This window comes from Mirounga angustirostris, unplaced genomic scaffold (genome assembly GCF_029215605.1).
Source record: "Mirounga angustirostris isolate CCGP_5_RB_7025 unplaced genomic scaffold, mMirAng1.0.hap1 SCAF_15, whole genome shotgun sequence".
NCBI lineage: Eukaryota > Metazoa > Chordata > Mammalia > Carnivora > Phocidae > Mirounga > Mirounga angustirostris.
The window spans coordinates 58,785,293-58,801,625 of record NW_026991723.1 but is presented as its reverse complement, the minus strand read 5'-3'; the positions used below and the strand labels follow the sequence as shown (position 1 = coordinate 58,801,625).

Genomic DNA, 16,333 nt, shown 5'->3' with positions numbered 1-16,333 from the left:
CAAAAACATACAAACTTAGCTTACAGGGATATTAGAGTAGGAAAATCAAATTGTACATGTTTCCTAACATACTTCACATTTTCTTCTTAAAGCGTTACCTTAAATTCAGCCTAGAAATGATAAATGGACTTTGAAGTCTCTTACTCGGAGACCTTCAAGTTTACACAACACTCTCATAAACACCATCTCAGACGAACCCTGGAGTTGGTAACACTGATCTTACCCCACAAAGAAACAAACTCTACAAGGTTTGAACCACCAAGTGCCCACAGCTGGGAAGAGTTAAGGCTGGGCCTTGAACCTACTCTTTCTTCGCTGCAAGCTCAGGACTCTCCTCTGCTCTGCTCTTCCTGAGGATGCACTTGGTGGTGGCTCTCTGAGCTGCCCTATTCCTCACAAAATGGCCTGTAATTAAGCATCTCCCTGTGGGTGGCCTTGTGACCCCTCAGGCTGAGGAAGAGATCTTCCCAAATACGAGACGAGGACATTATGGCTAATTCCAGTTAAAAAGAGCTAAGAGTCAAGGTCAACTATTCCATTGAAAACAAGACACCCAAAGACAGAAAAAGATTCCTTACCAAGGGCTTCCAAGCGTTCCGTTTGCTCTTCTCTCCATTTACGGATACTTTCAGGCTCTGATTGCAATCGATCCACTTGTGAAATAGCTGCGTAACTGTCTGTTGGACCATTACTCTCCTTAACACAAAAACAATTGTGTTCTATCAGTACCAAACACGCCTTCCTGAAATGCGCTTCATACACGGTAGAACACCCCTGGTTATGTACTGACGGCCACTTTAACATGTTAAAGGATTACCTTAAAAGCAACACCACCACCTTACATGCTCACAGGGAGCTCTCAACATTACTGCACCTAATCCTTACAATCCACAAGGGAGGCAGAGTAGTTGTTAGCCTGCCTGTTAATAACTGGGGATAGAAGTGGGAGAGAGGAAAGCAGGGGAGGTGGGTCATGAACTGACTAGGAAACAGTGTTAATGGTTTTAGTTTCCTCACTTGACACACAGCTTATGTGGGATCTTCAAAGTAACAAAGGTAAATACACTGCACAGCAAGGCCTAGAACCTAAACTTCTAAATGCTATTACATAATGCAGGAAAAAGCACTTAATACCACCTAGCCAAAATAGGGGAATTCTGGGTAAAAAGGAGTCCAAAAGAAAACATGCAGTCACTAGTCACACCAAGGAAAAGAATAAAAAGGCAAGCAAATAGGAGTCACAAGTCGGGGGGGGGGGGGGAGTGCGGGGCAGATTCTTCATAGTAGGTAAGGTCTGACAGCTAATAAACTGATAAAACTCAACTATAATCTTTAGAAAATTTTTCACCTGCTGAACTAGGGAATAAACTCCAGGTTCACCTAATCAGACTATAAAAAGATGGAAGAATTACTGAAAGTATTAGCAACTAACTTAGTGACACTTTCCATGTGTCAGGCACATAAAATTTATCTCCCAAGCAACTTGCAAAGTTTTGATTCTCATTTCACATTTGATAGAGGACTAACCTGAGGCACAGAGAAATGACATGTCCAATTCACAGCTAGTAAGAGGTAGAGCCAGGTTCTGAACCCATTTTGTCTCACTCTAAGGGCTAAACTCTAAACCAGGCACTGGAGACTAGAGTCCAGGCCAGCTGCCTGTTTTTGTAATTAAATTCTACTGGAACACAGCCAGGTGCATTCATTCACGTACTGTCTGTGGATGCTTTCACATCACAGCAAGAGTAGTTTGACACATACACACACACACACACACACAAAAACAGGGCGCCTGGGTGGCTCAGATAGTTAAGCATCTGCCTTCGGCTCAGGTCATGATCCCAGGGTCCTGGGATCAAGCCCCGCGTCGGGCTCCCTGCTCTGCTCTATCTCTCTGTCTCAAATGAATTAAAAAAAAAAAAAAAAAAAAAGAGTAGTTTGACACAGTTACGACAAAGCTTAAAATGTTTACTATCTGGTACTTTACGAAAAAGTTAGTCCATCCTTGGTTTAAACCAATTAGACTAACATCCTTCCTGCCAGTGAACTGGTTGAGGGATGGGCAGAAACCCAGGCATAAGCAAAGCATCATGCTATTTCCCCAGGCTGTAGGGACTACTTCCAGTTGGTCCAGAAGGAAATGCAAGATTTTTCTTGGGTGGTTGGGAGAAGAGGAAAAACCCCCATCTTGTTCTAGATAACATGACAGGCACACGAGAAGCCTGGAAGTGCTGTAGTCATTTGACCACCAAGAAAAAAGCTTGAGCACAAAAATGCACACTTAGCAAGCAGAGCCAAAGTCCTAGGGGAACTGAGTCAGAGTCCTGGTCGAAGGACACTTCAATTATATAAACTGGTAAGACTTTTGTGTTTAAGCTAATCTGAGTTGGGCTGGCAACTCAACGCCTAGTGATACAGAGGGAAAATAATGGCAGTCATCACAAATTCCAACCCCCCCCCCCCCCGCCCTGCCCCAAGACAATCTCAAAGGTTCAAATGCTGGCCCCACCGCATACCATACTTTGTTACTTTTAGACTACTTTGTGCCTCAGTTTCTTCATCTGTAAAACAGGAATAATAGTACAGGTCCCCCAGGTTGTTGAGAGAATTAAAGAGTAAACCGAAACGGGGCCTGACAGTGCATGGCACGCAGTGTTTAAATTAGCCACTGCTATCATCACCACCAAGAAAGCTCATTTCTTGAGAGTAAAGTCAGTAATACTAGGGCCAGGTCAGTAACGTTTTAAAGGAATGATCAGTGTTACTTCTCTTCAAATCCTTCCATTTTAGCAGGTAACATACCCAGTACTAATACATCTAGGCAAGTCAAAGGAGTGGGGTCCTTTCTAGGTCAATCAACTCAAATCACAGGAAAGGAAGACTCAGCCGCTGTCTTTTAACATAATCAGAGTATTCTGTACCTGGTAGTACTCGCCATTCATCACTCCATCCACGGCATCTGCAAGACATAAAATTTCAGTCGGTCAGTAAGGACTAGTCAAATGCCGGCCAAAGCGTTACCGAGTCTAATACAGGTACTGTAAATTATACTAATGCTATCCCTGTGCTATGCACCAGACAGAGCAACGAAGGACTTCCTGTTTAATGAAACCAAGATGTGCTTATACACAAATTACTTCACCAAAATGGAAAAATCTGTACCAAACCCCCAGTTCAAAAGCTTTTTGATCTTCTGCCCTAGAGAGAGAACACATGGATGCCTGGCAGAAGAGTCTCATAGAGCAACAGTGTTTCTCCATGAAAGTTCTGGAGAAGGCAAAGTGGGGCCTGGAATCATTCAGTGAGCCAAGGACATGCAGCTTCATGTTCAAACCAAGGTGCTTTCTTGGGGGTCAGGACTCTCCATCCTGTGCCTGTAGACCTAAGGGTCTACAGTTGAGACTTCCTGAGCTAATTCCTCTAGACCCCTGGAACTAGTCTGGGATAGTAAGATCTGGGCATACCAAATTAAGTCAGTATTTTCAAGGATACAAGTTACAAAAAACTCAAAGTGTGGTGTACGATCCAGTCTTACTGGCACAATTCACTCATGAGCTACATGAGAAAGTCCATTTGAAAAATGTGGAAACGATCTTTTTTAAGTTAAGACCTAGAGACCATCAATCCATATAGCATAAAATGGTGGTCCACAGGCTGAACATATTTAAAACACTATTAAGTCAGAAAATTTCACGAATTCAGGATGTCTAGGTTTTGGGGCAAGGGTAAGCAGACAGAAAATCTGGCAATCTTGGGCCTGCTTGAGAGGAGGGCAGCCTTCACATCCAGCACGCTCTGGTCTATCTGTAAGGACCCCAGCCGCCCCCCCCCTTTTTTTAACCCATTCAGTGTCTCAGTAATTCAGCTGCCCAGTAAGTATGCATCCTAAGCCCTGCCCTGCCCCACAAGCCATCATGAAGAGGCAGTCTGCACAGGGCCACCTGCCATCCTTTCGAAAGCCTTGACAAAGGCACCATTTTTAGCTTCTGCCTACACATTCTTAACTCTGGATTTGTTGGCTGACCCATATTTACTACCTACCATGTAGGACTTCCATTATTTTGTCCAAATTTTTTTTTCAAACTACTTATTTGTCCAATTTCTTTTTTTTCAAACTTATTGCATGGGGTGGGATAGGGAAGATGACAGAAGAGATGCACCTAGTGCTCAAAAACTAATACAAGTATTTGGGGGAGCATATTCAGTTGCTCCTCAGTAAGAAATCCCTTCATCTAGAACCACTAGCACAGACCATGCCCGGCGCGGTGACACCATGCTGGTCGCCCTGAAGACCCTCCAGTAGCCGACCTTCAAGATAGAGATTCTTGGGTCACAGGATATACATTTTAAAAACTTCTAAATACTGACCATTTGCCCCCTTTTAGTGTCTCATTTATATTACTACCAGCAGCACATGACTGCCCCATTTCTCAGACTCTTAGTGATACTAAAGATGGAGTTTTAGGTTTTTAAATTTTTTTTTTTTTTTTAAGATTTTATTTATTTATTTGACAGAGAAAGACACAGCGAGAGAGGGAACACAAACGGGGAGTGGGAGAGGGAGAAGCAGACTCCCTGCCGAGCAGGGAGCCCTATGCGGGACTCGATCTCGGGACTCCAGGATCATGACCTGAGCCGAAGGCAGTCGCTTAACCAACTGAGCCACCCAGGCGCCCCAGGTTTTTAAATTTTTGCTAAGTTGACAGCAGGGAAAAAACTTAGGTGGCTTTGTCCTGCCAATCTCTTTTCTTGTGAGGTAATCATGTAGCTGACGTTTGATTTTCTTCTTTACTGAATTGTCTGAGTTTTGCCCATTTTTCTGCTATCTTTTGATCTCTATTCACTTTGTATTATTATTTGTCCTCTCATATTACAAATATTCCCCCGTTGTCTTTTTTTTTTTTTAAAGATTTTACTTATTTGATAGACACAGTGAGAGAGGGAACACAAGCAGGGGGAGTGGGAGAGGGAGAAGCAGGCTCCCCGCCAAGCAGGGAGCCCGATGTGGGGCTCGATCCCAGGACCCTGGGATCATGACCTGAGCTGAAGGCAGACGCTTAACGACTGAGCCACCCAAGCGCCCCTCCCCCATTGTCATTTTATATGGTTTCTTCTGGTACTAAAAAAACCAAAAATGCCTCTCTTTAATCCACCTGGAATTTATTTTTATGTAAGATAGAAAAGAATGAGATAATTTTGACTCTAGAACTTACAATGGTTAGCATGGCCAGGCCTAGGCCTAAATTCTGGTTAATATATTACATTTAACACACCAACTATCCAGTTAATATATTCCAGCCCAGGGCCATTCCCAATAGGAGAGCCTTTGATCACTACACCATACACAAAACTAGAAGCAATTTTCATCCCATATCTCCTCCTAAGTCACATGCTGCCTGTCCTTTAGGACCAAAGACTCATCCAAACCCACTGGCAAGTGCTTTGAGCTCTTACTAGTTACTGTACTGACATTCAACTGGCCCAAGTCAAAGACCTGCCTGTTGCTACAAAACATACAGAAAGACATCTTAAGACAACTAAGCTAAGCAACCTGATGCTCCAGAAGGAAACTTTCTAGGGCATCTCAGGAACTCCAGAGAGAAACAAGGGCCAGAGTAAGTTTCCAGAGAAGAAATTTTGTCCCGAACCCACCTTCGACTTGCTGTGGTGCCCATCCACTGGAAGTCAAGCAGACGTGGGTTTGATGAATTCCAGTGGAGACGTGTATTAGCTTGCTACCTTAGGAACACTCCTTAACTTCCATGATGCTTTCTTATCTGAAACAGGATGCCACTACTTAGCCTGCAGGTACGGCGTGAATCTGCAGCTACAGAGAACCGGCATGTGGCAAGCATACAGTACTAATTGTCAAGCACGAAATTTCCCTGAACTTTTCTCCACCACTGCTACCAAGAAAGTTACTCTCCTCCTCCAGAAGGCTTTCCCTTAATTCACGTGCCTCTCTTCCTCCTCCAAGGAAAGACTTGTCAGAAACAACAACCAGTGCCTCACTGCCATACTCTCTCCGTAGCTCCTTACTCACCCCTTTCTCCAACCTCCTTGGCCCTCATAACTGAGGGCTTTACAACAGCTCTAGACTTATGCGGCCTCTTTCCTGACTACTTGCTCTTCCTCAATATCTGAGCCACTTCACTCAGCTGGTTACCTCCTACCTTTAAACTTACCTCTCTTCTCCAGATCTCCTTACAACTGAAGGAGTCCTCCAAGGCCCGGGCCCTCCGGTTTTTGCCTGCTCCCATCCTTCATGGGGAGTTTTCCCCAAGGTTACTCCTCCATCTGTTAGAGTCTCCTGCCGATGAATCTCTGTATAGTAACGTATCAGATACAGGGCTCTCTCCCAAAATCTGTTTCCTCAGCACACCCCAAGGCCTATAGGCTTTGTAATGCCTCTCTCTTCCTACTCCCAAGGAATAAGAGTATAGCCAGGTACCGCGGCAATAATATACCAAGTACTGTGTGTAATACATTAGTACATTACAGGTGCTAATGTAATCCCAGTAACCCTATGTGGTATATATCTGTACCTTGTACTGGTGAAAAATCTAAGGCAGGGCAGTGGCGGTGACCTAAGCTGCCTGAGACCACAAAGTTAAACTTACACTCAAGCAGTCTAGGACAGCACAGAATCTCAACCACTAGAGTGCCTCTTTTCAAGGCAAGAAAGGAAAGTTCTCTAATCCCCAAAGGAAGTGCTGACCACTGCACTACTGCTAACCTCAATTACATGGTCAGAGGTCTGGCTTTAAATCACTAAATGCTTAGTTCACTAAGAAAGTCCTTCCTAGAAACTAAGTCAGCAGTGATCCCTTCCTTCCCTTTGCTGAAAGCTTAATGCACAAGGGACCTGTGTATCCAACTCTACCCTCTCCCTTTTACCTCTCCAAACTGCTCATCATCAGGATTTGTCATTTCTCTACAGGACTCTTGGACCTAGTATTTTTGTTCATACCTTTCTATCTACTATGTGCCAGACACCCTGCTAGGCACTAGGGATACAACTGTAAGCAAGAGTGACATTGTCCTTGAATCAGGAGTTTTCTAATTATGGGTCCTGCTTCTCCCAACTCTGTCCTACCCAAGGCAGCCACACTGCCTTTCAGAAAAGACAATCTCTTGTCCCGTGATACCCCTGCGGAAACAACTGCAACGGCATATGGTACAGTCTACGGGTAGGGAAACTGGGGGCATAGCTAAGAACTTGCCCTTTTTTTCTTAAGCAAGTCATTTCTCTGCAGGACTCATAAGTTTTCTTATATTAAATGAGGGAAGTAAACTAAGGATCTAAGAAGTAAATTTTATGATTCTCAGTCAAATGTTAATAAACACCACCCAACAACAAAACCCTATTGACTTAAAGCCAACTTCATCTCCTAGCCACAACCCGGTTCAGTCTAACCTGCTTGCTGTAATTCGCATTTTTCAGGTGTATCATATGTTCTCGTGTAAACTCTTATTGGAGGGCTAATTTGCTTAGGAGGTAATATGGTACAGGATAAAAACTCAGAGGCTGCAAACGAGCAGTCTCCCTACCCCTACTCAAAAAATGGCTCCGCCTGGCTGGCACAATAATTTGAGATTTCGGAGTCTGAATGCTTTCATAGAGGACAACTCTAGTGCACCAAAACCTCAGTCTCCAGGGCGCCTGGGTGGCTCAGTTGGTTAAGCGACTGCCTTCGGCTCGGGTCATGATCCTGGAGTCCCGGGATTGAGCCCCGCATCGGGCTCCCTGCTCAGCGGGGAGTCTGCTTCTCCCTCTCCTGCTCCCCCCTCTTGTGCTCTCTCGCTCTCAAATAAATAAATAAAACCTTTAAAAATAATAATTAAAAAAAAACCTCAGTCTCCAACACTCCGTAGTGTCTCATTCCCAGCAGGTTTCTCTCATTTATGTTATCTGCCTGGCTCCTTAAGGTTTGAGGTTAGAGTAGTACAAACACTCCTATCTGCCCCACCAGTGCCCTGTTCTCCTTTAATTAGATTTTTTTTTTTTTTTAAGTAAATGAAAACCCAGGTCTCATTTCTTCCAGCTAATTTCCTACTTCCTCATTCTACTGAATAGGTCTTTTCCACCCAACTTTTCCTCCCACTGTAATTCAAAGCATCACACACAGGTAAGGCATTCAGAGGTCAAACTGGCATCCTACTGCTCATTTTTTGTTTGTCTTTGCTTGAGTTTGGCTGGGAAAAGGCCACCCTACATTCTCTATTCACCTTTTGGAAGACTAGTTCAGGCTAATCTTAAATTCTGCTTAGGCAACATTGCCTACCAAAGCTGTTCCTAGAGGAAACAGAGCTCCAGAAATCCCGGCCATAATCCGTTCGACAAATGATAAAACTCTTAGCTTTCTTTGGCTGGAGTTTCTTCCTCCAGGGTTAGAACATCCTCCTTGAGTTCCCTATTCACGCCTCTTTTCCTCCCCATAATCCAACATTCCGTACACCTGAAGTGCTTAAATACTGAATTGTATTGCCGTTTTTGTTTGTATACATCTCAAAAATGATACTAGTATTCTCATTTTTTTCTGCCCTCCTTTCTTAATAACTGGTTCTGTGCCGGGCTTAGGCTTGCCTTTAAGTCTGGCCAAACTGCGCCAATGCGGCTGTGTTTGAGAGGCCAGGCTCAAACACAGCCAGTGCTCAATGAAAAGTTCCTGGACTGAACGGGCTTCTTCGAGCTCTTCGGCCTGTCACCCTATTTTCTTTGCTTCCTCGCTCTGCCCCGTCCGGGAGCACTCAAACATACTCATACCACTGAGTAGGCTCCCCGAACCTAGGCTTCTGCTATGACTGGGCCGGGGTCTCGTTTTCTCCTTGCACTCTTCCTTAACCTCCCGGTTCGGTAAGAAACAAGAGCGACACAGAGCCCTCAGACCCACTCTGGGCCGAGTTTCTACACAAGCCCTCCCGCCCCAAACGCCGCCGCACTCTCACCCAGACCCCCTGGCGGCTCGCCGTGCGGCTGGGGCCCAGGGGCACCGCCGTCCAGGATGGCGAAGGCCTCGTCGTTCTCGATGCCCGCAATCTCGCTCTCTTGCTGCGCCAAGAAGGCCGCGGCCGGGTCTTCTTCGCCGGCACCGGCCACCCCGTTCCCTAGCGCGGGGCCGCCGGGAGCGCCGGCAGGAGCGCCGAACGGATCTAGTTCAGCCATGGCGGGCAGTTCAACGGCACGGACACCGACGTTGAGCGACACGCCAACCGACCCACCAACACCGCGCCCCGCAGCGGCTGCTGTGGCGGCGACCGCGATCCGACGACAAGCTGGAGAGAGAAGACGGAAGCGGAAACCCTGCCCCTATATCCGGTTGGTGTAGGCGGTGTTGGAGAGCCGAAGGGTTAACAACCAATCAGAGGACAGCGATGGTTCAAGAACTACCCAATCAGCAGGAGGAGGGGCGGGCCCCCGAGGAAAACTCGTGACTCGGGCCGCGGCGGCTGTGAGAATGGTGAGCCCAGCAAAGCCGGACGGAGGCGGAAGTGGCTTGGCTTAAAGCAGCCTTCCCTGCCTGGCCTTTGGGGCTGTCCTGCCCGTGGACTGCCACCTCTGCGGAGACTGAAGTGCCAGAGCCGGAGGTGAGGTGAAGGAGGGCCGCAACGGTCGATCGGTCGACTAAGGAGGCAAGCTGCTTAGGTTTCCTGAACCCCCGTTTGCTCGTTTGTGAAATGGGAACGAGAATCCTGCACTGCTTCCTTCCCAGGCTCCTTGGGAAGACTGAATCCTTTCACGGCTGTGTACTGGCCTTATTAAAAATTTTGTATTTGTTAATTCATTCACCCAGCCTAGGAGAACAGGAGCTTTCTCTAAAATTCGTTCAGTATTTTACATCAGGGGATTTTGTCTACACCATAGAAATGGTAATGGGTGATCACAGTTAACCGTGCTCTTGCCGAGATAAGCAATGGACAACAGGAGGATCTTTCTCCTTCACGACCATCCCCTCAAAAGGAAAAAAGCAAAAACCAACCAACCAGAGATCAAAGAAGTCTCCGGAGATAGCAAGGGACAGGAAAGTGGTTTTTAAAAATATATATATAGCTTTAATGACAAAAAGTGGTAATTATTTGCTTAAAGCATGTATTTTTAGTCATTTTCAGTGTGGAACATAGGACAGTTTTGAAGAAAAACATTTAAGAAACTTAAAATTCTAGGGCTTGCAATTCACTCCGTTTTCTTCTTCCTCTTCTTGTTTAATGCTCATCCCTAACATAAATTATCCACAACATACGAAGTAGTTTCACATTCATCTTTTCCTTGAAACAATCTCTCCTGCCCCGGGCGGAGGATAATGGGAAAGGATGACCATGAGAGAGTCCAAAGACAACTGTTGAATGCTGAGGGACAGACAGCACTCACTCCTGAAAGTAAATCCATACAGCTGAAGACAAGTGTGGAGTCAACTCAGGGAGGGCTTGAGTGCCCAGGTGAGGATTATTCCTGAATTTCAGGGGCTGTAAGGAGCCTTTGGAAAGACTAAGCAGGCAATAACTTAGAACTCTGTTTTGAAAGAATCTTCTGGCAGATCAGGCAGTGTAAGCATATGAGAGGGTTTGGAAAGCAGGGAGTTCAGTTAGGAAAGGTGCTGCAGTGAACCTGCAGTGGTTCAGGAGAGGAGAGGAGCCAAGGATGATATTTCAGCAGAGCTGCTGTGGAAGGAAAATAATGAAAGTAATGTACAGAGAACTTGGGAAGTGACAGCATTTAGGAGGGAAGAGATTTACAATTTTTTTTTTAAAGATTTATTTTAGAAAGAATCTGAGCGGGGGGGGGGAGGGGCAGAGGGAAAGGGAGAATCTCAAGCAGACTCCCTGCTACTGAGCGTGGAGCCTGCTATGTGGGGCTTAATCTCAAGACCCTGAGATCATGACCTGAGCAGAAAGGTTTAACCGACTGAGCCATGCAGATGCCCCCACAGACAATATTTATAGCTTAGAAAACCATGAACAGAAATAGCTAGGACAGGAAAAGCCAGTTGAGTAGGATGAGGCAGGAGATAAGAGGAAGAGTTCAGTGTTGACTTCTTACTGAGCACAAGGGACCTGTGAGATATTCAGGAGGCATTCAACAGGATATTGGAAATCAGTCTCACATTTAGGAGAGAAGGCTCTAAATCTAGCAATGGTGGGCAGAATTGCCTAGGGCCAACTCTTCTGCTGAAAATAACCAGAAAAGCTAGGCAAGAAGTTTTCAAAATCTCTCTGAAGGCATCAGAGGACTACCAAAGCAGTGAGGAATTGTGGGCCCGAGTTCTAGGAGAGGAGGGTAAGCCAAGAAAAATGATCCTAACATTTCAAGCCACTTTTTCTCTCAAGGAGATTGTTAGTTCTAAAAGCTGAGAAGCTGAGTAAAGCTTTCAGTAAACAAGGCTGGGAGGAGGGGCGCCCGGGTGGCTCAGTTAAGCATCTGCCTTTGGCTGGGGTCGTGACCCAGTGGCCTGGGATCAGGCCCTGCATTGGGCTCCCTGCTCAGCGGAGAGCCTGTTTCTCTCTCTGCCCCTCACCCCCCTCGTGCTCTCTCTCAAATAAGTAAAGAAATCTTTGTGGGGTGGGGGGAGGGGGGACAAGGCTGGGAGGAGAAAATAGTTGAGGGCTTACCAAAAAGGAAGGACCCTGATAACTACCAGGTTTTTAGTTGGGATCCTGAAGGGCTACACAGTTGGAATCAAGATGAAAATTGACTAAAGCACAACTCTGAATCCCGTAATTCCTTGATTGAATTAAAATGATCCAGGCTTTCTAGTGTCTTTAGCCTAGAGCTGCCTGCCAGAAGCAACAGTAAATTCTAATAGAAAAAAATTCAACCAAAAATAAGCATGAAAAGACAGAACATGCTCAGAGACATTGTGAGAGACAGACTTAGAATAGAAATTCCAGAGGATTCAGATAATGGATTTAATCAGACCTAGGTTTTAAAATAGCTATGATTGAGCTAAAGAAATTAAAATAGAGAACTTCAGCAGTTTAAAAATGTGAGAACTAAAATTTATAGTATCTGTTATTAACAATTCAGTGGATAAATTTAAAAGTGGATTAGACGTGGCTGAAAAGAGAATTAGGGAACCAGAAGATAAGCAGAAAAGTATCGAGGCTGAACACAGAAAGGAACATAAAAAAACATATGGGATATGAGGGATAGGTGTTGGGTTGGTTTTTTTTTAAGTTTTTATTTATTTTAGAGAGATTGAGAGAGAGTGTGTGTGCTCACAAGGGAGCGGCGGTGGGGGGGTGGGCGGCGAAGACAGAGGGAGAGAATCTCTGCCTACAGGCAGAGCCAGACGCAGGGCTCAATCCCATGATCTCAAGACTATGACCTGAGCCAAAACCAAGAGCTGGAGGCCCAACTGACTGAACCACCCATGTGCCCCAGGAATAGGTTTTATAAACATGTAATTTTAGCTAGAAGGAGAAGAGAGAATGGAGCAGTGTTAGAAGATAAAACAGCTAGGAATTTCCCAAAATTGATGAAACCAAGCCGCCACAGTTTTAAGAATCACCATGAACTCCAAGCAAGATAAAAAATACCCTCCCAACAAAATGTAAAGAGCACTGGGTATTATATAAGGCTGATGAATCACTGACCTCTACCCCTGAAACTAATAATACATTATATGTTAATTGAATTTAAATAAAAAAAAAATAAAAAATACCCTCCCTCAAACAATTTAAAAAAAATTTACAGGCCTCTTGTGCATTTTTAAATTGACATCTTAATTTTTTCATAACTTAATTTTTAAAAAATATTTTATTTATTTATTTGACAGAGAGAGACACAGCGAGAGAGGGAACACAAGCAGGGGGAGAGGGAGAGGGAGAAGCAGGCTTCCCGCTGAGCAGGGAGCCCAATGTGGGGCTCAATCCCAGGACCCTGGGATCATGACCTGAGCCGAAGGCAGATGCTTAACGACTGAGCCACCCAGGAGCCCCCATAACTTAATTAATTGCAAGGATGTAATTTCTAATATATTGTAAATATTGATCCATTTAAATAAAATTGTTGCATTGCTCATTAAATGTATCCAATGGTGTGTCTACATGATCTGATACTATCATCCATTAAAAAAATACATTGCAAAGCCTTTTATTAACACTAAAAAATTTCAGATTCTTACTTTCTTTTTTTTTAAATTTTATTTATTTTTTTAAAGATTTTATTTATTTATTTGAAAGAGAGAGAAAGCATGAGGTGGGGAGGGTCAGAGGGAGAAGCAGACTCCTCGCTGAGCAAGGAGCCCGATGCAGGACTCGATCCCAGGACTCCAGGATCATGACTTGAGCTGAAGGCAGTCGCTTAACCAACTGAGCCACCCAGGCACCCAGATTCTTACTTTCGCTCCTTGAACACATACTGTCATTCCAACACTTGCCCCTAAATTCTATCCCATTAGAATGTCTTTGTGCTTGACTTTTTTTTAAAAGATTTTATTTATTTATTTTAGAGATAGAGAGCAGGAGGAGGAGCGGAGGGAGAGGGACAAGTAGACTCTGCACTGAGCATGAAGCCCCATGCAGGGCTCGATCCCACAACCCTGAGATCATGACCTGAGCCGTCAACCAACTGAGCTACCCAGGCACCCCTGCTTGAAAGACTTCTATTGATCAATGTATCATACTTCTTTGTAACAATGTAATATAAATATAATTGACTTTTTAAAAATATCCCATAACCATAAGGCTCTGTTAAAATTCTGTTTTGGATTGACATAATTATTAGTAGTATACATTTAATCAAAACAGCAAAATATGCCAGAAAATGTCAAATTATTAAATATAAAATGTAAAATTTTGTTAGAAATTCCTGTCTTAAAAAGCTAGATGGGCTTGTATTGTCTATTGCCGTGTACTAAATTATCTTAAAACTTAGCACCTTAAGGTAGCAAACTTTTATTATTTCCCAGTTTCTGAGGGTCAGGAATCTGGGCAGGCTTAACTGGGGTTCTGACTCACGCTCTCTCATGAGGTTGCAGTCAATCTATTGGCAATGTCTGCAGTCATTAAAATCTTGATGGGGACAGGATAACCACTTCCAAGATCACTCACATGGCTGTTGGCAGGAGCTGTTGGCTCCTTGCCACATGAACCTCTCCAAAATGTTGCTTAGGACACAGAAATTGGCATTCTCCAGAGTGAGTAATCCAAGAAAGAATGACCAAGACAGAGGCATGGTATCTTTTAATAGTTTTATTGAGATACATTTCACATCCCATACAATTCACCCATGTAGAGTGTATAATTCAATGGCTTTTAGCATATTCACAGGGTTGTACATCCATCACCATTATTTTCATTACCCCCAAAGAAATTTTATACTCCATCTTCTCAAACCCTCTAACTCTAGGCATTAAGTTTCTACTTTTTGTCTAAGTTTGCCTAATATGGACATTTCATGAAAATGGAATTATACAATATGTGGTTCTTTGTGACTAGCCTCTTTCACTTAGCATAATAGTTACAATGGTTGTCCATGTTATAGTACATATCAGTACTTTGTTTCTTTTGATGATTGAATAATATTCCATTGTGTGGATGTATCTCATTTATCTATTTATTAGTTGATGGACATTTGGGTTGTTTCCACTTTTTGACTATTTTTTTTTTTTTTTTTTTACAGATTTTATTTATTTATTCATGAGAGAGAGAGGCAGAGCGAGAAGCAGGCTCCCAAGGAGCAGGGAGCCCGATGCGGGACTCGATCCCAGGACCCTGAGATCATGACCTGAGCCGAAGGCAGACGCTTAACCATCTGAGCCACTCAGGCGCCCTCCACTTTTTGACTATTATGTATGAACATTCATGTACAAGTTTTTTATGCATGTGTTTTCATTTCTCTTGAGTATATAAACCTAAAATGAAATTAATGGGGAATATACCCCATATATATTACTAGGTCATAAGGTAACTCCATGTTTAATTACTTGAGAAATTGCCATACTTTTTTCTAAAGCTGTTACACCATTTTATATTCCCACCAACATTGTATAAGGTTTCCATTTTTTTTTTTTTAAGATCTTATTTATTTATTTGACAGAGAGAGACACAGTGAGAGAGGGAACACAAGCAGGGGGAGTGGGAGAGGGAGAAGCAGGCTTCCCGCGGAGCAGGGAGCCCAATGCGGGGCTCGATCCCAGGACCCTGGGATCATGACCTGAGCCGAAGGCAGACGCTCAACAACTGAGCCACCCAGGCGCCCCTAAGTTTTCCATTTTTTTCCCACATCCTCACCAACACTTATTTTTATTGTAGTGATTCTAGTGGGTATGAAGAAGCATCTCATGGTTTTGATTTGCATTTCATTGGTGGCTAATGATACTGAACAACATCTTGTCATGGGCCTATTTGCCATCTGTGCATCTTATTTGAGGAAATGTCTATTCAGATCCTTTGCCCATCTTTTAATTTTTCTTTCTTTCTTTTTTGTTGCTTTTTATTGTTGAGTTGTAAGAGTTCTTTATACATTCTAAATACAAGTTCCTTGTCAGATATATGCTTTCCAAATATCTTCTCAATTGTGTCTTTTCACATTCTTGATGGTGTCCTTTCAGGCACACTTGTTTTTTTGTTTGTTTGTTTGTTTTTAAAGATTTTATTTATTTATTTGAGAGAAAGAGTGAGAGAGAGAAAGAGCACAAGAGGGGGGAGCAGGAGAGGGAGAAGCAGGCTCCCTGCCGAGCAGGGAGCCCGATGCGGGACTCGATCCAGGGACTCCAGGATCATGACCTGAGCCGAAGGCAGTTGCTTAACCAACTGAACCACCCAGGCGCCCGAGGCACACTTGTTTTTAAATTTGATGATGGTTATTTGTGTTTTTGGAGTAATATCTAAGAAACCATTGCCTATCCAAAGTCATAAAGACACCTATGTGAGAATGATACTTTTTTTAAATTCAAAATCTGGAATAAAAATGGGGTCACTGAAAATTTAAACACATTATAAAGTTCAAAAGAAGATATACAGGGGCACCTAGGTGGCTCAGTTGGTTAAGTGTCTGCCTTCAGCTCAGGTCATGATCCCAGGGTCCTAGGATCGAGTCCTGCATCAGGCTCCTTGCTCAGCGGGGAGTCTGCTTCTCCCTCTCCCTCTGCCTGCCACTCCCTCTGCCTGCCACTCCCCCTGCTTGTGCTCTCTCTGTCAAATAAATAAATAAAATCTTTTTTTAAAAAAGAAGACATACAAACAATTGTATGTTAATAACTTTGAAAGTTTAAATGAAAAATTCCTAGAAAATGTAACTTAAAAATAACACAAGGGGAAATAGAATTAAATATTCCTGTAACTAGTAAAACCAGTTTAATAAACCAAAATCCTTCCCACAAAGAAAACTCCA

The 16,333-nt window shown here is 43.8% G+C and overlaps 1 protein-coding gene and 1 long non-coding RNA gene across 4 annotated transcripts in view; one reads left to right on the top strand and one right to left on the bottom strand.

Annotated features, from left to right (window-relative positions):
- The window catches only part of CLTA (clathrin light chain A), a 20,405-nt gene extending 11,104 nt beyond the window's left edge, over positions 1-9,301 (bottom strand). For 2 of the 3 annotated variants that reach the window (XM_054509306.2, XM_045882685.3), the window contains exons 1-3: positions 8,950-9,301; positions 2,922-2,959; positions 579-696 (exon numbers count right to left, since the gene is read on the bottom strand). In XM_054509306.2, coding sequence (XP_054365281.1) covers positions 579-696; positions 2,922-2,959; positions 8,950-9,166 — 373 coding nt within the window. In that variant the 5' untranslated portion in view covers positions 9,167-9,301. The remainder of the gene's footprint in view (positions 1-578; positions 697-2,921; positions 2,960-8,949) is intronic. The other variant, XM_045882686.3, reaches the window with a different exon arrangement.
- On the top strand, positions 9,299-16,333 carry LOC129046051 (uncharacterized). The gene is made up of 2 exons (XR_008506741.2): positions 9,299-9,588; positions 14,621-16,333. It is a non-coding gene; the product is annotated as an uncharacterized LOC129046051 (long non-coding RNA).